This window comes from Arachis ipaensis, chromosome B8, assembly GCF_059453495.1.
Source record: "Arachis ipaensis isolate K30076 ecotype BB chromosome B8, ASM5945349v1, whole genome shotgun sequence".
NCBI classification, from domain to species: domain Eukaryota; kingdom Viridiplantae; phylum Streptophyta; class Magnoliopsida; order Fabales; family Fabaceae; genus Arachis; species Arachis ipaensis.
In genome coordinates, this window is record NC_142443.1 from 130,428,077 (window position 1) to 130,451,163 (window position 23,087).

A 23,087-nucleotide genomic window follows, 5' to 3' on the forward strand; every position below is an offset into this window, starting at 1 on the left:
GAACCGATAAAACTGGTCTCACGTAAATATAAAATATAAAATAGTTAAAAACTTAAAATTAAAATTTGAAATGCATATCTTCACTAACATTTTATGAAGAATCAAGTCTCAACTTCTAAAAATAACTAATATAAAAAAAACCATAAAATTTTAATACTACAATAGATCTTATTTTGACACAATAAAAAAATAATTAATTCACAAAGCCTATCATCTAACTATAATATCAGTAGATTTTAACACTAACATCAAAACAAATAACCTTAATCACAATACTAGCAATAAAATAGATCAAGTAAATTAATAAATTTTTAGTGAAATTTATATTTATATTAATAATGGTATATAATTAAAATATAATTAATTTTAAAAATAGAAAAAATAAAAATTAAATTAAATTAGATATTTATGTATACTATATAATTAGTATTTGTTAAATATAGTACTTAGAAGTGCAATGGCTAAGTGGCAAGTAGAGGTTACTTTTGCTCCAAGGTTCTTACCAGTTTGCACCACCGGTTCTTACCAGTTCACACCGATTTTATTCCTTAAACGGTCCAAAGAGTAAACCGAACTGGACTATAATCCAGTTCTCCAGTTCTAGTCCGGTTCACTAGTTTTTTGGTCGAACCAACCGATCTAGTTCGATTTTTACAACTATGGATATAATAATGGTAATTAAGTTGACCATTCAGTTGTTTTAATGGTAATTAAAATCTAATAATAGTTTATAATAAAAGAAACATTCTTTTGCAACAATGAACCTATAGTAATAGTTAGGGGTATTCATAGATTAGATCATATCCATATAAATCCACAGTATTTATCCGTATCTGATCTGTAATTTGAGAATATGATCTGATCTGTAAGATGATCGGATTGGATCGAATCGGATCCACACTCTAATCAGATAGAAGTAAATATGTTTAAAAAAGTAAACAAAAAAAATTATTGACTTTTTTTTATAAAAATAAAATTTTTTTATATTTTTTATTTTATGAATATATTTGATATCTGATCCAAACATAAAAAGTACGAATATCGAATTTGATCTAATGAGTTTAGTACGAATTGGATCGAAATTTCAGCCATATCCCATCCGTAAACACCCCTAGCAATAATAACTAAAAAATTATAATGATTATATTTTTAACTAAGAGGAAGTGCAAAAAAAAGTACTAAATACAAGAACATTTAATCAAATATTAAAAAAAAATTTATTTTAAAACATACAGTTGGATTTTTTTTGCTCATATATATATATATATATATATATATATATATATATAATAATAATAATAATAATAATAATAATAATAATATGATAATTGCTTTGTATATTACACAAATATAAACGTTTTTTTTTTATGATCTTAAGAAAGGTTTTGTAAGTCTCTAATTTTGTTGTCGATTTTTGTAGTGTTAGCTCTCATATTATCAATTTGATTCATATATAATTCGGATGATAAATTATTTGGTGACGTGCTTTCTTTTTTACTGTGATATACTTGTATTATTATTATTATTATTATTATTATTATTATTATTATTATTATTATTATTATTATTATTATTATTATTATTATTATTATTATTATGTACATTAAAAAATAACAGGCCAAATTATTGCCATAACATAATAGAAGTATGGAAGTTTATCATTCTTCTCTAATGGAGGAAACAAAATTCTTTTCAATAATTTATTTAACGTTTAGTAGAATAAAAATAAATTTTATTAGAATAAATTTTAGTATGAGTTTAATATTTTTACTCATCATAAAATATTTATAGAATTACTCGTAGATAAATTTTGGAAAAAAGAAAAAAAACCATGATTTTTAATTTTATTTTTAAATAAACTTTATTTTTAATTTTAAAATAAATTTTATTTTTCTTTTTTAATAATATTAATTTTTTACCGTATATAATTATTCAATTATTTTTTAATCATATATAAATAAATTACTCTTAATAAGACTTTTTTGTGTTATTCAATTATCTTTTTTTTAAAAAATAATTAATTATTAAAATAATTAAATTTTTCACAACAAAAATAATAAAAAATTATGAATGAAAAAAATTAACCATCCTGATACTTTTTTGTATTTTTATTCATATTTTAATTATAAACATAAATATAATTTAATTATATTATTTATGAAATGTGACTATAGATGTAGATAAAATTTAGTTATATTACTTATATATAGTTTCATTGTATTGTATTGCTTATAAAGTTAGATTATAATTATGACAATAGAATTGTTCTTGTATTTTTATATGTGTGACTAATTGGTGGTGTTAAAACATTACTCTTAATTATAAATAAGGTTTATAATTTAAAAAATCAAAGACTCAATTAAAAAGATACGAAAAAAATGATGTTAAAATATTCTAACTCTTTAAAATAAAAATATTCGAAATTTAATTAAAAATTATTTAAAATTTAAACTCAATAAAAATTTATATTCAATGTATTTTGTATTAAATATATTTAATAACCTATTATATCATATTATATCATATTGGTTGAAATTAGTTTTTATAATGTTAATTTTTTAATAACACTTTATTAGAAAAAACCATCTTTTCAGAATTTTTTAAAAACTAATTAATATTATATATATTTTATTACAATATATCTTGTTATAAAAAAATTATTTATTTTTAATGCTTATATTAAAAATAAAAACAAAATTTAAATTAGTAAATTTTAATCTATAATATAATAATAATATAGTAATTATTTTATATATTATACGAATAAAAATTAATTATTTTTTTATTTATAAAATTTTTTAAGAGCTTATATATATATATATATATATATATTTTGATGAATGTGATATATTTTTTATGTAAATAATCTTTTAAAAAAAAATCTAATAGTTAATCTATTACCTTTTTTGTTTTAGTCCAAATTAAATGTTTTTTATTATTTTTGGAAAGAAAATCTTTTGAGGAATTTAATAATATGTGATGAGGAACACCGAATAAATTATACCAAAACCAATTAAAACACAACGTAAAGACATCTTTAAAAAAAGACGTTTTAGGCGTGTTTATCTGAGTGGCCTCCAAAATTTATTACTCTTAATAGATTATAATTTAATTTAATATGATTCAATAAGAAATTGTTTGAGTGTTTTGTAGAAGAAGATTTCTATCTCAATATGTGAAGAAGAATTTGTAAAAAGATCAATAAAAAATAAAAAAAATTATAAATATGACATAAAGAGTATATATTTGAACAATACAATACCAAAAATGTTTTATTGAAGAATAAACCACAACAGATTTCAAGGGATCAATAAATTGGTCTTGTATTGAGAACTAATCGAAGAGAAGTTGAACAATGACCAAGTATCTAATAAACAATCTAATAATGATAATGTTGCCTGGAAATGAAATGTTTATTCTTAATACGTGGTTTAGAACTTGGTCCAATATTTTTGTTATTGTAGGATAATAAATCATCTTTTGGTAAATTCACGAAGTTGCTCAAAAATTAGAACAAGAAATTAAGGTGTTAAAGGAGAAACATGAAAAAAAAATAAAGTTGACAAAAAAAATCAACAAGATTTTATGAGACAAGTTTTATGTAAATTTATTTCATAGGGTCATCTATACCTCAAGATGTCAATGAAAAAAATTTTATGCAGATAAATTTTTTATTTAACATCATTGTATTTATTATTAGGTTTCTGATGTCAATAGTGGTGATGGACCAGCACCAACTAGCCTTTGAAATCAGGTTTGAATCTTCTTTGGTCATTATTGACATATTGATAATAAGAAACTTCTTGCATATGTATAACACTGGGATCAAAGACTTCTTTATGAGAAAACTTGAAGAGTAAAAACAACATACTTTTTTATCATTGTTCTTGGCTGAAATTTTGTGATAGATTTTATTATCATTGTAAATACTAGTGCCTAGAACTCAAATATTATATGCAATCACATTTGATTGTAGCCATGCAATCACAAGACATATTTTTTTGGATGTTTAGTATTTTAATTTTTTACATTTTAAAACTTACTTCTTAGATAAGATATATAGATTTGTTATTGATATTATGTTTAATAAAATATTTTTTGTAATAATTAATTTTAGTATATTTATATTATGTGCAAATAATAATAATTGTCTTAAAAAATAATTTGAGATTTTTTAAAGCAAAAAGATAGGTTGTTATCTCTTATAAAATGAGTATAATATAATTAAAAAATAACTTAAGATTTTAGTGACAATAACAATGACAATTGAAAGTGAATGATATTATAATCTTATAATTATTTTTAGTACCTATATAAATTGTTGAGAAAATAACCACAAAAAGTTATAATTATTGCTAAAATTCTCTAATGACAAAGCATAAGACGATTAATATCTAATTACTAGTAAATATATTAGTAACTATTTTTATTGTCGTTAAAAATAAAATAAATAACCGCTAAAAATGATATCAAATAGTGATCAACACGTTACTTAAGCACCCTTAAATGTTATGGCAAGCAAGACGTGATTATGAATAAAGCATTGTCGTCCTATTTTAGATCCTTTTCCTTTATTTGCACTTTATATACGCAAGCGATTTCGGGTTAAACATCCGATCTACACTTTTTATGTGATGTTATATACTAAAGCCAAAATAAGATAGAGAGATGAAAAGCATGCAAATGCAATGCTTTAGGGTTGTTGGTTCCGTAAATGAGTTAATGAATGTCCAAGACGCCATGGAGGAATGATCTTTGACCATGGCAATCAATTTATTTCATACCTTTTTTGAAGGACAAATTATCTTTCATTAAATATCAAGTTTATTTTTGAGTTATTATCATAAACTTTAATATGATATTAATAAAATTATGGTATCCACACATATAATAAGTAATTATATATACATTTAATAATAAAATAATTCTTGTTATATATTTTATTTAAATTTAAAATATTATATTTGAATTAAATTATAATTGATTAATTTACAAAAATACACCAAAATTAGTCACTAGTATAAAATATATTTTAAAATACAAAATACATGCACATTGAAAATAAATTAAACAAATAGTGATTGATTTTGATGTACACCTATCATCAGGACGATTCTAAGTATGTAGTTGTGGGGACAAGTGTCCCCACTATAATTTAAAAATTTTTTTAGTAGTATATAATAGTAATATTTATTCAAAAATACTATTTGTCCCCATTAAATTATTAAATTTGACCCTACAATAATTTTTTACTTAATTTTCGGTACTTAACAGTCGATTTAAGAATTTTATATTAGATATTCGTCAAAATAATCAATTCTCAAGTTTAAACATATTCTTTCTTATTGATTCGAAAGAGTATTATTTATCTTCTTCTGAAATTAATTTTAATTTTCTCATAGCAACTACATTAATTGAAAGAACTTTTCTAATTATGAATATTAATAAAAGTCATTTTCCAATTATATTGCAAAGTGAAATTCTAAATAATTGTTTAGTTATATATATAGAATGTGAAAATTTTCGATTGTACTATCAAGAAAAAGATTGTTTAATCTTTTTAAATATAAACTCTAAAGAAATAAAACTTTTAATTAAATTATTATTTCAATTACTATTTTACTATTTTAATTTATAAATTAGATATTTTAAAGATTAATCATATTTTTCAATAACAAAATATATTCATAACAACAACCATATTAACTGTATATAAAAAATAACAATCTATATAAAATACATATTAAAATATAAAATATACATTAAAAATGAGTTAAATAATACATGTATTTATCATGTTATATAAACTTTATCCCATATAGACATAGTTACAAACTTACAATATTTTGGCTTCGTTACTGGCTGGTTGATTAATTTATCATAACATTTATACTTTTATAGTCGTATAAAATAAAATTTGATAAATACTTGCATAATGTTAAAGTGTATTTAATGAGTGTTTCAGAAACTTATTTTTGTCCAAACATTAACTATGAGTTCAATTGATTAAAAGTGTCATTATTTTGTACAGTACATGTGTATACAATTTGCATATCTTGCAAGTTACAATAATGCATGATAGAGGGTAATTTACGCATTTATATTCTAATAAAAGCACTTGGTGGGAATAATGTTGAAGATGATAGTGTGTCTTTATTTTGTTTGGAGCTATGGAAGGCAACAAATATTGACTGATCATCATGCATGAAAAATTGAGTCGTAGTGAATATAAATATGCAACAACATAAAGCATGTAATTTCTTTTACGGTTCTTGATGTAAGATAACGATGTTTAGATCAAATTATTAGAGATTGACTAATTTGAGGAACAATTTAATACTTTAATTAGTTGAAATAAAAGCTTTTCTCTTTGAACAAGTATTTTAATAAAACATTTAGTAAGATTTTTAATAGTAAATGTTTTATAATTTTTAATTAAAGGTATTAATTTTTTTCATTTTTAAACTTTTAAGTGTAGTTAAGATATTTGGTGGCAGATTCTTTATATATATAGAAAAAGTAAAATATATTTTAGGATTAGATTGATGTGGAAAGAATGAGAAGACAAGATTGTGTAACGCATTTTCCTCCATGTTTTACTTTTTTTATCATCATCATTCTCATTATTGCTTTTACTTTTACATGGACTCCATTGGTACAAAAATTCTATTATTATTATCACTATCATATCGTGAGGTAGATTCGCTAGAGGGGATTGGGAACTTTTGTATTTCATTTTATTTTATTTATTCTTTTTGGTTACAGGTGGGTTGAGATTTTAATAAGAAAAGCTTAGATTAATACCATATGAACAATCTTTATTAAATATCTATTGTAGAACCAAGATTTGAGAAGTTTCTCATATTGTCATTATAAACATATTTGGTTGCTAATATACGTATAAAAACTTCTCAAAATCTTGAATCTACCATAAAAATTATTCGTTTAGCATCAATAAAAAATTTATACCATCCAAATTAAATAATTAATTATTGTCTTATCCATGTCACGTGACTAAGTGAGTAGTTAAATGCTTGTGTAAAAATTTGTACACCATCAATCTATTAAAAATTAAAATCTTAATATGAAAGATAAAGACCTTAAATTTATTATATAGAGATCCAAATATATTCTAGTAATTTCTCAAATCATAGACCTCCAATCGAGCTAAAATTATTTTTTAATGGAAGCTAACACAAGATAGTGTCCCTGTATAATTTCTTAACCAATGGATTCATATCATATTATATATGAACTTTTTTAATTTAGAAGTCCTTTTGATTATTTAACTCCGGACAAACATGCAATGAAATTTGAGTCTAACAATTTTGAAGTACCAAACTATTCATTAGAACCCAAACTAACTCAGCCTTATTGGGAAATCTATAATTTGTAATTTGCTCATCTAAAATAGCCATAGCTATTTTGTTTGGAACATTGATCAACGAGGAGCAATCCTCCAAAGATTCAGGATTTTTAGAAGACAAAAAAAAATAGTTGCATTGAGTATTGTCAATTCTAATGAGTTGATCAAAGAAAAGTATAATGAGATATGTATTTCAGAATTTTTTCTATTGCTTATAGCCAACAACGTCTAGATCAACCTGTGTTTGCTACTCATTATCTATTTAGTGCTCTTCAGTTTCAGAATGAAACACAGCATGAATAGGACTTTGGAGCATACTTACATGGAAAACTGATTTACAAGTAGGTCCAAGATTTGATGAATCCTTAAGTTCCCCCAAAACCAGAATCTTTAGGAAGAGCAACATAGTTCACTGGAGTTATTGTATTCACCCTACCGCTTTCCCTATGGTCCTTTCTAGTTGAGGTTCCATAACGGCCTGAAGGCGTAAGCACTTGTCGCCTCGCTGGTGTCCCAGCCATGGAGTTAGCATTGGTGCTCTGACCTAGAGGCTTCTTTGTTGCAGACCTTGAACCAAAAAGTGCCTCTTGCACTACAGCACTCTGTTCCTGCAACCGTCTCTGCTCCTGTAAAGATAACATGAATAACATTAATTGCTTAAAATGGATGAAAACAACCAAGAAACAGTGTGGTGTATAACTTAAACAATCACATAGTATTGGCAAAGTTAACTACAATACACAAAAATAAATGAATAAATAAAACTAAAGCTTTCTTAGAAGGTGAAGCAGCCATTTCAGCCAACTTTCTTGGACAAGCAAAGGATTCAGCTTTGAGTATTTGATACTGTTTGTATGCATAACGGTAGATTAGAATTAGATCTTTGGAACATACATAAATGCTCTGGAAAGGAGCATGACCACAACTAGAAATGGAAAGAACAATCAATAGCATCGCATTAAAGATTCAGAGTATCTCATATATCCAAATACACAAGCAGTAAAATTCTCAGGACTATAGACAATGTTCAAATACAAATTAGCAATCAGCAGTTGCAAGATTGCTGGAAAATATGGGTCCTCACACCATTTTAACCAACCTTAACCCTAACAAACCCTTATCACTAAGTGAGATCGGCTAAACATTTTGCATTGCCACCACCTCCATCTTCGTTGCTCTTCTTTTTGTGAACTAATCTTCTCTTTTCTCCATTGAACCATCAAGGCTTTGATTTGTTCCCTAGTGCTTTCCAATTGTGCGGTTTTGTTTTCAAAGATCACCATGTTTCTGGTTCTCCATATTATCCATAAAACCGCTAACAGCAAGACAACCCAGATTTGTTTTTTATCTTATTAGTGTCCTGTTCTACCCAGCTATCTTATTAGTCGTTGTGGTTCTATTTATCCTTGATGGCAATGCCCAAGGGGAAAACTAGTGCCCAATACTAATTCTGTGTAAACTGTCTCTCCTTCTAGGGTTGAGCTTGTAACAAACGATCTAAAAAAAGGACACAGACATAATTTTACATTGGCTGTGGCAAGCCTAATGCAACTCTCATAATTTTTCTGGGCTTGGAACTGACGCCATTAGATCCAAATCAGTTATAATTCTAAATAGCCTTAAAACATATCATTTGAGGTTGTTTTCCATGATAAGAAGTGAAAGTAAAGATTAAGTGGACAAAGAGTAATACCCGGAATTTTCGTTTTTCTTCTTCTCTGAGTTGCCTTTGCACATTATATTCACACAAGCTATGTAACAATGGTTCCTGAAAATAAATAACTTATTTGTTGGAACCTGACTAATCAGTAATCCTCCTCCATATTACAATAAAAAGCATGAAACATAGGTACCTTTTCATATAGGAAAGGTATTCCTTTGTCAGCTTCCCACGTTTTTATTTTTGCAGTCAAACTCTCAACAAGAGCTGCACAAGAAAAATGTTTTAAGAATAGTTAATGCTAGAACAATAGGTATTTAGGGAAAAAACACACTAGGAAATAAGAACTAACAATTAAAAGCTCCTTAGTCCTAGTCCTTATATACATAGTTTTATCAATGCAACTGTATTGACAAATTTTCATAAGTTTGAGTTTGATATTCAAACTGTGATAAACAAGCTTAACTAGTTAATCATCTGGAAGAATGCAGAAACTGAGGAATTTAAGCCTTGGAGTACAATTTGTCCCTAAACTTATGTGGCACATTTCTGAAGCATTGTTTCTAGAGAATGATCAACTACTTGTAAACAAATGAAAATTGAAGCCTCACATGGTAGCTTGCTGACTAGACTCCGTGCTTTCTCTGCACGTTTTAGATTTTTGTGAGCTCCTCTTACTGCATTATATCGATTTTCATCCTGAAAAGTGCAGGAAAAAGATAAATGATGCAATGTCAGGCATTTTTTACTGGTAAGAAATATATAAAACATTTGTCATTGTTTCAAATAACTTCAATTCTATCAACCTGAAAACTGGAAAAGCACTTTCAAGTTTCAATATGAGGTTTTGGGAATCACCAAAGTTTTAACTATACTGCACCAAGCTAATGTTTCCTAACTCGGAAATCTCAATATGCATTCACCTTATTTAAGAATACACAAATATAATGTGAAAATGTCACTTTCCTAGTTAGGATTGATGTATATGAGATAAGCTACCATACATAAATTCCTCTTTTATTCGCTCATTTTTTTAAAAAATTAAAGTTAGTGAAAGGTCACCAACTCTGACATAAACCTGCACATATTTTGAGGACAATTAGCCTAAAGAGATATTTAAAACCTTCTGAAAATAATCACATATAAAATGCAACTATTGTTGACATTGCTGACAAAATTTCAGCTGCACTAATTTATGGCCAATTTAGACTATAAGTTAAGCATATTATCTACCCTTTCATATTCATCTAACCACTTTTCCTCCTCAGCAGCAAATTTCCATTTCTCTACCCTATCTAGTATATCTCTTCTGCTTAGAGCTTGCTCTTTGGCTTTTCTGATTTGGTCATCCATGCTTTGGAGCAAATCGGACAGATCAATATCACCTGAAAGGCATAAAACATATATAATGAAAGACAGAAACTAAAGCCTGAAACAAAAAACATTTCACACACACCTATAACACTAATTCCAATACATCTTTAAGTGGAAAAAAACAAAGGAAAAGAGGAAAAAAAGATATGTAATTTTGACACAAATAAATTCCAAAAAGGAGAGATTGTGTTCCTGCTTCAGTTGTATTTTAGACTGTGGGTTGAGTTCAAGTACCAGATTCTACAAGCCGATTTAGAATCTGTCTAGCTGATTCACTATCCACATCCATGTGAACTTCTTTGTAAATTTCTTCAAGCTCAGCCTGCCTCTTAAACACTAAATCCTTCATCTTACTGGCTTTCAGAACATTTAAGCGCAGAATTTCAACCTCAGCCTGCAAAAATATGAATAATCAGCCTACTAAAGCCAAATTGAATTAGAGACAAATTGCAATGTGCTCCCAAGGAAAAGAAAGTTTCACCTGCTCAATGATATCTTTTGAAAGGCACCCTTGTGCTCTAACCTCATCAACTGATGCTGAAAGTAATCTAGTAAGATGGCTAAAAGGTTTTTGCTCATCAATTGGTACGTCAATAAGATCCCATAACTCTATCAAGCATTTAGCAAGCTCTTGTGCCTACAATGCAGAAAAACTGGTATATTGAAGAATGTGTTGAATATAAACTATTCCATTATAATGTATAAGAAACAAAATAAATCAATTGTAAGCCTCAACAAAACAATCTACATACAACCAGTTCATTAACCGTTATACTATAGTTACAATCTAACTGCATCATCGAAAGCATATATAAGAGAATCAAAATAATTGTGACAGCAAAAAAATAAAAAATAAAAACAATAGAAACATGGTAACAAAGAATCATTCTGTCAATCCCAATGCCTTTCACAATCACTTTTGGCCAAAATAAAATTAAACTTTAAATACATTGAATTTTATTCATACAATACCTGAGTTAAATAGCAAGTTATAGTAAAAATAAAAAAAAATAACATGCCATATAATATTAGATTAGATTAGAAACCGGTAACTTCAATAATATTGTAAATAAAACAACTCAAGCACTGACGGTAATGGATGTGTCTCTAAGCACAGCATACATTTTTATTCCTACAAAAAGTCAAACAAACTGGAACCGATTTCTTAAATCTTTGTAATTAATCATTAGAGTTTTGTTCAATTAGAGCATAACTGCATAAGACGTAAAACATGTGCTTCGAGAATTTTCATGATAAACACACTTTACAAACAGATATGCAGCATCTCATATAACAGAAAATTTGACAAAAATCCTGTGTCTATCTGTTAATATCAAGTAGTGACTAACAGCACAAGACCAGAAGGTGACTTTGTAGATACTATTGTGAGGGTTATGCATACTGACATACTATGTGCAACTTCATCTCAATTCAAAGTTAGAAACATCACATATCATATTGCTCAACATAAAAGAATTTGAACTTCATGTGCAAGCGTGCTTGTGATTACAGTCAACTATGGAGGACAAAGATAAGTGCAAAAAGTGAAATGTAATCAACTAAACAGACCCAATAAAATGATTGGCGGACAAATAGACTATCAGAGGACAAATCTGAACTTTCAGGCTGCAATTGGTAAAATTTCTCAGGTTCAAAAATAAATCAATGCACTTAAACCACTTAGTATTTGCTGTGCTTCAAGTTAGGTTTATACATTGATTTAACATTAAGAACACATTTGATCATGCAGATTGCAGACAGAATGATAAGTTCACTAGAACTATTGAAACATTATCAGAATAAGACACCTTTTTCAGCCTTTGTTGCTTCTCTTGCTTTAACATATGAATGGCCCCGGTTAATCTGGCAACAGTGTCATTGCTGATGCTCTTTTGTGTACCTTCGGAAGAATCTCCCAAGCTACTATGGATTTCATTTAATGTATTTAGAAAATCAAATGACATCACTACTGAAAGCTCCCTAATTTCACTGATATGACTGTTCACCTTCTGCTCACGCAGGATCTGATTGGAAATAAAACAGACATTAGAAATAATGGAGTTTTAATATCTGAAATTACAAACATTATGACTATACTTTTGAGTTTCAATCATAGAACCTTTTCATTCTGAAGCTCATGTAGATGTGACTTGAGTTCCCCCAATTTCTTTACTGTCAAGTCATTTTGAATAACTTCTGGATCACTGACATTGTTGAACTGCTCACAGCCAGCTATCTCATTACGTATCTGACAAATTTGGGACTGTATCTTTGAAAACTCTCTGATTCTATCTTCCTTCTTTGACCTTAAATCCTCCAAGACAGGTGTTATTATAGCTAATTGCTGTTTAAGTGTGCCCCGTCCCTTCAAATGTAGAACTGAATCAATTGAATAGTTATCTTGCAAAATGCAAATTCAATTAGCATAGTGCTAATTGTGCAGAGGATCAAGCATAAGAACTTGAAATCTTCAAATCATCTCAAAGTGGTTATGGTAAATATAATATGGCAGGAAAAGAAAAATACTGCATTACAAAAATTCTTTTTGATTACTTAAATTACAATGAAGCATATCGATGCCCCTGCATGGACCTTGCTATGTCTTCTCAATTTCTTTCTTAATAGTGTGGGAAAGAAAGGAGCATTCAAAGTATGTCCAAATAAGTTACAATTTAGACGAGACAGAGAAAAGAAAGAATGAATATCAGCAAAAACAAGCATCTCACTCAAGCCAGGGTTTCTTTCACACAAATTTTATTGACTAATAATGAAGCCACAATGCAAAAGAGTAACTTACACGTGAGAATGAAGTACATTCCCCAAGGGAAGAAATGATATTGGCAACTTCAGCTTCAGCTTCAACCAATAACTTGTATAGATCTGCTTTGTGCTTTCTGGTTTCCTCAACCTTTCTTTGATATATGTCAAGGCATTCCTGCTCCAGCTGAAAAAGCATATTGTCTCTATCACTATCGCTTTCTCCAATCTCATCCCATATCATCTAGGAAAACATGAGATTACTAAATAAAGTAAATATGTCAAATATATCAAAAAAATTTAAAAATTAATATGTCACAAGAAAACCTATTAAAACATTGATAATAAAGGAATTCCTCAACCAATGAGGGCCTACTGGTGTTACAAAACATATTTTGTTTTCATGTTCGGTTTTCAAAATCAATTACAAAAATTCTACCTTGTTTTCAACCTAATTTACTTTCGCTGTTTGTTTCCTTTACACGAAACATAACAATAACAAAATGGTTTTTTTTGTAGTTAATACTGCAAACAAGAAATTAAAACTAGAAGTTCTTAAGCTAGACAGACCCTAAAGTCTCGAAAGACTTTTAACCCTGTCAACTACAAATATTTTGAAACAATATATCTATAACGAATCTTGAATCTCTCTAACAAACTTCAGCTGCAAATGGCTGCGGCAATTGCATCATATACTTATATGGCATAAACCAACAAAATAATAGTAAAAAAATATATAAGGAAAAAAAAACTCGGGAGTCCTTAAGAAGTTTAATTTCACCATTAAATTAAGGCGTGAACGCTCCATACATAACCATGTAAAAGCAACGATTTTTTTTTCAAACGCAATTGACAGATTAAAACTTTGGGGAATTTCAATCATCGATTCATGGATACTTAATTCCAATTCTACACTTACACACAAGAATGAAATACTAAAGTGAAAAATGTGGAAAATAAAAGTAAAAAATAAACAGTTATCAAAGAACCTGCAATTGGCGGAGAAGAGAAGCACAGGTAGTGGGAGAAGGGGAGAAGGAATGAGGCATTGCCGCCATTGTTGGAAGAGAAAGCAGGCCAGGAAAATGAAACCCTAGCAGAGAACTAAGCACACTCTCAAGAAGAGAGAGAAAGAGAAAGCTGAAGAAATCGGAAAGAGCGAGCGTTACTGAAAATCATGGTAATGAATAAGGAATTATTGGTTAGGGGAAGAAGAGGATCCCTTGATTTGAGTTTTTGACTCAACTTAGTCTAACGTTTGAAAAGACCGTACCGCACGCTTTACTTTCCTTTCCTTTCTTGGCGCCAAACTTACACAGATTAAATTTCTAAATTTTGGATAATTTTTTGGTTTAATTATTTTTTTGGTCTTTATAATTTTATAAAATTTTTAATTGGGTCTTTGTATTAAATTTTTTTTCAATTAGATTCTTTTTAGTAATAATTAATTTAATTATATAGAGATTAAATTAAAAAAAATTGATGTAAGAACTCAAATAAAAAAATATAAAGACTCAATTAAAAAAAATTATTGAAAAAATTCAATTAAAAAAAATAAAAATTTGGTAGGTTTATTAGCGTAATAAAAATTTAATCTTTTTTAATAATATGCGTTATCCACGTAATTATTTTTCTAATTGATATTGTAATATATTTTAGAATAAAATATTATAGAATTAATTAATGTATTAAAAAATAGTTATATAATGATAATATAAATTTTAAGATTTACCAATTTAAAAGGTTATTGTGATATCATTATTTTATTATAATTCATAATTATTATTGAAGGAAGAAAGAGAAGAGTATTAGAATTTAATAAAAAAGTACAAAAAAAGAGAACGAAGGAAAAAAAGTCATAAATAAAAGAGAAAAGAAGGCAATGGGTTGACAAGGCAAGCAGTGATGGCGGACGACAGCAACAACTTGCGAGGGAAGAGAAGGTGGCGGTGTAGCGTTGTGAAATGGCTTCTCATAGATGTTCGTTGACAACGAGATGACTAGAGTTGTGAGAGGAGGAGGATGATAGCTAGATGGTCATTAGATGGTGGCGACAACAGAGAGGTTGAGGACAAAAGAGAAACTGAGAAAGAGAGAGGAGAGGTTAGTGGTAGGCTGGTAGCACAAAAATGAAAGAAGAAAGTTCTAAATTCAAATTTAGGGTGAATTTTATAGTTGGAATTATTGGCTGAAAAATTTGATGATAACACGTTGGTCGTTACTGAAATGACACATTTTTTTATTTGCATTAGCGTCGAATTTTTTTGTTAATAAATTTGACGATAAAATATTTTATTTAATTAATTGTCACGTCATTTTTTAGGCAATAGATTTTTTACTCCCATTTTTATGTAGGAGTATCATTAACTCATTTAAAAGTAATTATAAATTGAACTTTATTTTTTATTTTTGAAAAATTAATAATTAGAAAATGACCCTTATGTTTATTCTTATTACATTTTTTTTCTTTTTAATTTTGATCCCAAATTCAATGTTGTAAGCCATTTGCTCTGCCAGGAGTTTTGCCCCTCTTTCAATAGTGATTGCCATTGTCTCTTACTCTCCCTCTGCGTCTCTCTCGTCCGCTCATCTTCGCCTTGCAACCAGCTTCCACTACCGTCGCGCAACTCGCTTCCTCTGCGCACGCAACCTGCTTCCCTGGCTTTCTATTAGGTATTGTTTTCACCGCTTCTTTTGTATATATATTTTCTTGCTTCTTTCCTACTTATGGTTCTACACTTCACATTGCTTTGTTTTTGCACTTCGTAACTAAACGCAATAATTTTATATAACTCCCTATTTCTGCTTGATATGCTACATGCATAGTTGTTTTCAGTACATCAGTGTTATTGTGGACATTTACTGATGGGCTCATATCATTGACAAATGAACAATTGCCAATTTGCATCATGCTCAGAATTTCATCTAATCATCTTCCCGTTCAATGATAATCTAATATTTTGTTTTATTGTTTTTTTTATGGCAAGTTTTTTGTGAATTTGAATGAAGTTTAATTTCAATTTGTGTTTGATATATGTTAGAGGAAACTTCGTTTCAATTGTTTATCAATGATTCTATTTTTTTTTTTTTCTATTTTTCTGGTTCATATGTGTTGTTTCTTCTTGTAATGAAACTATAGTTATCCATGTCTGATCCGATATCTTAAAAGTGTAAAGACACACCTTTTTTTGCGGGAGGAAGGGGGACAAAGGGTGTACTTGCAAATGTTCTTATCTATTTTTTGTTTAGTTTTTTCTTATGGTTTATATATAGAGCCATAAGAACTAATAATGATACTTATATGCGCTATCTGAAAATGTGTCTTCTGCTGACATAACAATAATTGCTCTTCATGCAAGTTAAGAGCTGTACATAGAATTTGAAACAGAACAGGAACAATGAGATTAGAGCCATTATTGGTGGTAAAAATATGAATAGCACTTAAACAATGGTTCCGATTTGTGAAAATTTTAATATTGACAGTGAGTTCATAGAAAATATTTAATAATAAAATTTCACATTTTTAAAGATTTGTTTTACTAGTATGCTAAATTATTATGGACTTTGCAATGTGCTCAGTTGTTTAAATTACTACTAAAAGTTGAGAGTTATGACCATATCTTATGCCTGGCTACTTTTTGAATTATTATTTGTTCCGCTGCATCAATGGAAATTGTTTTAAATGTCGTCCGTTGTCAGCTTTTTCTCTTAATTCTGTGTTTATGTTATCTTTTCTTCATTTATTTTGAAATTTAATTCTTATTTGGTTTAAGAAACTCTTGCTTTTTTTATTTTATTTTCTTTTTTTTCTTCTTTCAATTGGCAGCTGAAATAGGAAATTTACCGAATTGACTGTGTAATCGGCATTTGTATCCAAGTAACTAACTAACCATAACAACACAAAGCTAAAATTATGATCTTCTCCTTTATAGATAGTGAGAATTGAGAATTAATGTAACACCCTACCACACAAAATCTTATGCTTAAGTCATAAGACAGAGGTGGTGAGGTATTACAACCTCTAAAAACAAAATATTTATATAATATAGTTGAAAAAGTTTTATATCTAGGAGCCTTTGAAGAAATGGTAAAGCAAAGTCGTGAAACCGAAAAGCGCAACGCTCGTGAATAACGTTTACTTACGTACGAAGAAAGGCTTAAGCGCAAATAAATACATATATACATAAGAGTAGAGAGAATCAAGGATACATAGTAGTCAAGCTCCAAGCTCAGCCTGCGAAGCTAAGGCTGGCTGGAGAATACATACATACATACATACATACAATCCCATATCTAAAGTTCTCAAAATAAACCCTAGTTCTCCAACAAAAGCCTCTGTGAGGCTCCCAAAAGGTATAATACATAAAAGGAAAAGTCTAAGCATTTACATATACATAACAAAATATAAAAGCCCAAACTCCCATCTTCACTGCAATAGAACTTCAGACGCCTAACGAGGCGCATCTCGACCTGCATCTGAAAAACACAAACATCGTATGGGATGAGAACCAGGAGTTCTCAGCATGGTAAAGGTGCCTACATATATAAGATATAAGGTCCTGGGAATGTCAGAGGCAATCCTAGAACGCCGACACTCAGATTTTAAAACTTCAAGATTTAAAACTAAAACCATAAACAGGATGGTTCTCTAAGGCTTCCTAAATTTAACCGAAACTCTAATCAAAACCCTCAAGTCTCTGCCTTCCTCCAATCCTCCAAACTTCGGTAGAACCACAGAAACAAACAAAGCAGACAAAGCAGGCACAAAAAGAATACAGATACAGCAAATAGAACATATAGCATATTATAATCACTTAGACATTCCAAATTAATGCACAAGCAAGCAATTCAAACAATATGCACATGATGCATGCCTGCCTTATGACTGTTGATATCAACTGTCGGTTACTTAGCCATCCCGGCATTTTCTGGTAGCTAACCATGGACAGAACACCACAACACGTGATAGGTATTACTCGTCCACCCATGCCGGTGTTTCACCAAAACCGGGTTAGCATTACTCGTCCACCCAAGCTGGTGCCACATCCTTAACCAGGATAGGGATTACTCGTCTATGCACAGGCTAGGACTCGAATAGGAATTACTCATCTATTCTCAGATAGGAATTGCTCGTCTACCCTCGACATGACTCATCAGATAGGAATTACTCGTCTACCCTCACAGTCATAACTCGACATCTCAAAATAATCCACAATTAAACTCAGTTATCATCATTAATCATGGCTTGGATAGGAATTACTCGTCCATCCTAACTATCACAACTCATCACTATCGCTTTAATCACTGTCACACTTTAAGTTCATCATCATTTTCAAACCAAACCACTATCAACCAAGACACTTCCAAAACACTAAAAACCGATGCCAAATGCTTATAAACCTTTTATCAATCATTTAACCATTTAAACTATTCAATTCTCAATTCCTCAACTTCTTTAAGATTCTCACTTTAACATACTTCAAATCAATATTCATCACTAATCATATAGCAACAATCATCCAACAAACTGCATTCAATCCCAATTATTCCATTACTCATTATCATAATATTATTATTCATTCAATACATTAACTCACCAACCATTCTCCACATTCATAACACCCAACAACATATCCAATTATCCAAATACAATCTCAACACACATAGCATTACTAAACCACTAAACATACATTTCAACTTATCCTAAGTCGTCTAGCCTAAGTTTTCACAAAACCTTACATATTAAATACGAGAAACCAAAATCATACATTGGCCGATTTTCATGTATAATTCGAAACACTACCAAAGAGGCACCAAACACAGCTCCAAAGATCCAAAATCTCCAAAGTAATGGCACCCAAACTCCACCAAGCCACCAATGTACACAATCAAGCTCCAATTTACTTATAACAAACCTAATTCACCATATATCACACATACATACCCAAAATTCAATACCTAACATACTCATTTAAGGAATTAGCTAAGGTTCTAGAATTCTCACCTTACACAAGCACCAAGGAAGCAAGATTGAACATTTTTCTCAAGCTAATTCGAGGCTAAACACCGAAATTGAATAATTTTCAACATCATGGCTCATGAATTTTGAAACTGAGAATGAGGAAATTGAGGAAGAAAATTTGACTTCCTTACCTTCCTCTGCATTGCTTGATTGCTCTCACTTGATAATCCTATTTGTGCCTATTCCTTTTTTTTTTGTTGCTTGAGGAGAAGCAACCATTCTAAGTTTGGTGTTGGAAGCTATTCTCTACATAGCCTAAAAAGGATAAAGAGGAAGATGACGAAGAGAAAGGCAGTAAGAACTAAGGTTGTTGAATTATATGCATATATTATCATGTTCTATCCTATATAATGCATTTAAAATTCCTATTTGTCAGTACATCTCATTGCTTATCTATCACAAATCACAATTATAATTGTGCTTGCTCCTGAATATGGGCAAGCAATCATATGCTAAGAAAGAAAAAAGGATTGATCATAAAGAGCATGACAATGTGAGTTTGGAAGGTCAAACTAACTAAGAATGTTCAACACAAGCTGAGCCAAATTAAATTTCTTGAGGCTTTAGTCTAGAGGACTATTATGGGATCTTTGTACTTGACAAAACCTTGAAGAAGCAAGAAAATAAGGAACAATAATTAAGAAAAAGGGGTCAAAAGAGAAGCCAAAGGCTCTGAGTACCACTGACTAAGGAAATTGAAAGAAAATTAAGCTCAAAGAGCATCCTAGTCAAGTGCTTGTGGTGCTTATGTATCAAGCAAAAAGCTTGAAAACAAAGCATTTAGAGTTACAGCTAGGCTCAAGGTACAAAGCACCCCCCCCCCAAATGAGAAAGCCAAAGGCTTTGAGCACCAATGATTATGAATGTTCAAAGGACAATATAAGCTCAAAGAGCTCTCCAATTATGTGCTTGTGGTATTTCTATGTTAATTTAGAGTCACAGCTAGGCTCATGGTGCAAAGCACCCAATGAAAACAAACTGTGGAAAGAAAATAAATAAGCTTGCTTCAAGGTGATGATTCAAGGAAGGATTCTATAATCTAATCCGGATAGAGGCCTTGAAAGATTACAACCAAATTGTGTTGAATGGTGCGTAAGTGAAACAGCTGACTAAACTTATTTGGATTGCAATTACTCACCCTTGTACTCTAAGGTTGAAAAGTTTGATGATTAAGCCATGATTCTTTGCTTGCTTGAGGACAAGCAAGAGTTTAAGTTTGGTTTTATGATATGTGCGCATCTTTAGTGTTTTTATCTTAGAATTCCAATCAATAAACTAAGAGTTATTACATGATAAGCATTGATTTCATGATTAATTGAGCAATACTTTGAGTTAGTGTACATTCATTGATTGCAGGAAATTTGGAAGAGCAAGAATGATAGAGCAAAATAGAAAGCTTTCTGTATGCAAACAGAAAGCCCCTTAAGTTGAACAGAGAGCCTCATGCACAACGTGGGGAAAGCAACATGTCACGCCAATTGAAGAAGCACTCCCAGGGGCTCTAAGGCACTTCACGTGGGACGTGGGAGCATTGGCGTACAACGCCAAAACAGGAGTTGTGCATACGCACGCATTTGTGCATATGCACAAATGGTAAATTTGCTCATCCGTGCATACGCACGCAACTGTGCGTACACATGGATTCCCATTTTAGCGTGGCATGTAAAAGACTAAACATAGGACATGAAGGCTTTCACGTAGGACGCAGCCAGCGTGTGTATGCATGGATGTGTGTGTACACACGAGGAGAGGAATTTAGGTAAGTGTGTGTACGCAGGCAAGTGTGCATATGAACAAATGTTGATTCACGTGAGACGTGGCTTTCACCACATACGACGCTGAAGGGCAACCAGAGGCAACAATTGAAGGCTTTTAATCTCACGTATCACGTGGGATACTCCACGTACAACATGAGTTATCCAGGGAGCAATTTGAATCCAGATATGGCTTTACGTGCGACGTGAGTCCTTCACGTGCCACTTGAGATTTGTTTATCACCTCCCAGGGGCTTAATCTACTCACTAAAAGACCTCCAATTCTTCATCAATTCAAGACGCAACTCAAGCCCACTAATCATAGCATTAATTAAGGATTTGCAAGGAGATAAACATTGAAAATTTTGCTGGAGGCAATCATTAATTAGTTAGATTTGATTTTGTTTTAAACTTAATTCTATTTTAGTTTGAATTTGAATTTAAATTAGAGTTAGTATTTAAAGGAGAGGAATCAGACTTTAGGGAGGTTCTTCGACAATTTTTACTTTTAATAATTAAATATTTCTCTGAAGAACATGAGCAACTAATTCTCTTTGGTTAAGGTCAGGAGCTCTGTTGATTCTATGGATTAATACAATAGCTTTTCTACCTTTAATTTATGCATTGATTCCTTCTTAAGAAAATGTTTTTGTTCTTCATCTTAAAGGATTTGAATGTGTTAGAAAATAATTCTTCTCTAACTTGAATTCTCTTAATCTCTTGAGAAAGTTGATTAATTGAATTAAGCTTGAAAACCAATTCTCACAACTCTTAAGTTTAGAAACTAGACTTGATAAGTGACATCGAATCAACTAGGAAAATTCTTAGGAATTATGTGGCTTTATAAATCCGTAAACATGCGTAACTCTTTTCATGAATAATTGACTAAGGGATTAGCGATTAATTAGGTTAAAGAGAAATTGAATCACCATGGAATTGGGATTTGATTACTAATGATTTGCCATTGAAGTATCTTTGCATAATTAAGGTGGAAAGTGAAAAGTATTGGATCGAAAATTTTAACATCTCTGAAATTTTAACTTTCTTAATCATATCAACTTTTCAATACTCACTATTTGCTTTCATTTACTTGTTGTTTATGTTTTAAGTGTTCAAAACCCTAATTTAATTGTCTAACTAGATTAATCGGTTGACCGTTGTTTGCTTGATCCGTTAATTCTTGTGGGATCGATACTCACTCACCTGAGTTTTTATTTGATATGACTCGGTGCACTTACCAATGTTTTGTGGTTTGTAAAAACAGCATCAAGTCACACAAAATTATAAGAATCATCATTTTTATCACTATTGTTATTTCAAATCTTTTTTTTCTTTATGTATAATTTTTTTTATGTAGAAATGTACTCAAAATAAGAAGGCATGGATAGGAGTTTTATTAATTGTTTGTTTGATGAATATTGTAGCCCAAAAATGTCTCAATTTAGGCATTCTACCGCTGTTGATAGAAGTTGAATCTGTAGTAATTCAAGCTGGCCAGTGTATTTTTTATAGTATTGGATAGAAGAATATTTGTTAAAATAAATATACCCATAATAATGAGTCTTCTTTATTAATTTGTTATCTTTTACCCAACAAACAACATCCATAATGAATATATTTTTTTATCAGAAGATATACATAATTAATTGATAATTCTATGTATAAAAATACTCCTGCGGTAACTAAACACCATATCGTTAACTTGCTAAAGTTAATTTTCCTATGATTATACTAATGTATAGCCCTATCAGATGAAAACTGATTAGATTATATTTATTTCCAATGAGGTGGGTGAGTTTTTAAACCTAATCACAGTTGAGTTGAGGAAGGTTAGAAAAATGCTAATAATATAAATACTTTTTATTTTTAATATCCAATAATAAATATATAAATTAAAACTAATATTTTTTGTACAAAATAATAAAAAATATATACTATACTCAAAACATATCCAATCCGTATCAACTATCATTGTTTATCAGTAACATTATATGTAACACCCTAAGTTCTTATACTATCGTGGAGGTTTTTAAAGTAAGGTGCCACACTTGATCCAAGAAAAGAATGACTTAATCGTTATGCGAGGCAGGAGCAAATACGTGTAGAGCGGAAAACGAGTAGCGCTAAAATGTTGGAATTTGAATTAAAGTGAGA

The 23,087-nt window shown here is 29.8% G+C and overlaps 1 protein-coding gene across 2 annotated transcripts; it reads right to left on the reverse strand.

The window, feature by feature from the left end:
• Window positions 1-7,539: 7,539 nt before the first annotated feature.
• MAP65-5 (microtubule-associated protein 65-5) lies at window positions 7,540-14,387 on the reverse strand. 2 transcript variants are annotated; one of them, XM_016313784.3, is made up of 11 exons: window positions 14,147-14,387; window positions 13,198-13,401; window positions 12,520-12,765; window positions 12,209-12,424; window positions 10,882-11,037; window positions 10,635-10,794; window positions 10,260-10,411; window positions 9,638-9,725; window positions 9,220-9,293; window positions 9,060-9,134; window positions 7,540-7,992 (listed from the first exon to the last, which is right to left on the reverse strand). In XM_016313784.3, exons 1-11 carry the CDS (start codon window positions 14,213-14,215, stop codon window positions 7,732-7,734), a joined length of 1,701 nt encoding a protein of 566 aa, XP_016169270.3. In that variant the 5' UTR covers window positions 14,216-14,387; the 3' UTR covers window positions 7,540-7,731. The 2 variants fall into 2 exon arrangements, with proteins under 2 accessions (XP_016169270.3, XP_088353061.1); XM_088496935.1 differs by having other exon boundaries at window positions 13,198-13,344; window positions 14,147-14,347.
• Between the last annotated feature and the right edge of the window lie 8,700 nt (window positions 14,388-23,087).

Bases quoted from the DNA above. Each gene is read 5' to 3' on its own strand.
- MAP65-5 (XM_016313784.3), bottom strand. From the start codon at position 14,215: ATGGCGGCAATGCCTCATTCCTTCTCCCCTTCTCCCACTACCTGTGCT. The intron at 10,412-10,634 runs GTACTTGAACTC...TATGCCTTTCAG, and splicing joins AAATCGGCTTGTAGAATCTG to GTGATATTGATCTGTCCGAT. The intron at 9,726-10,259 runs GTAGATAATATG...TGCACTTTTCAG, and splicing joins GGTTAGATGAATATGAAAGG to GATGAAAATCGATATAATGC.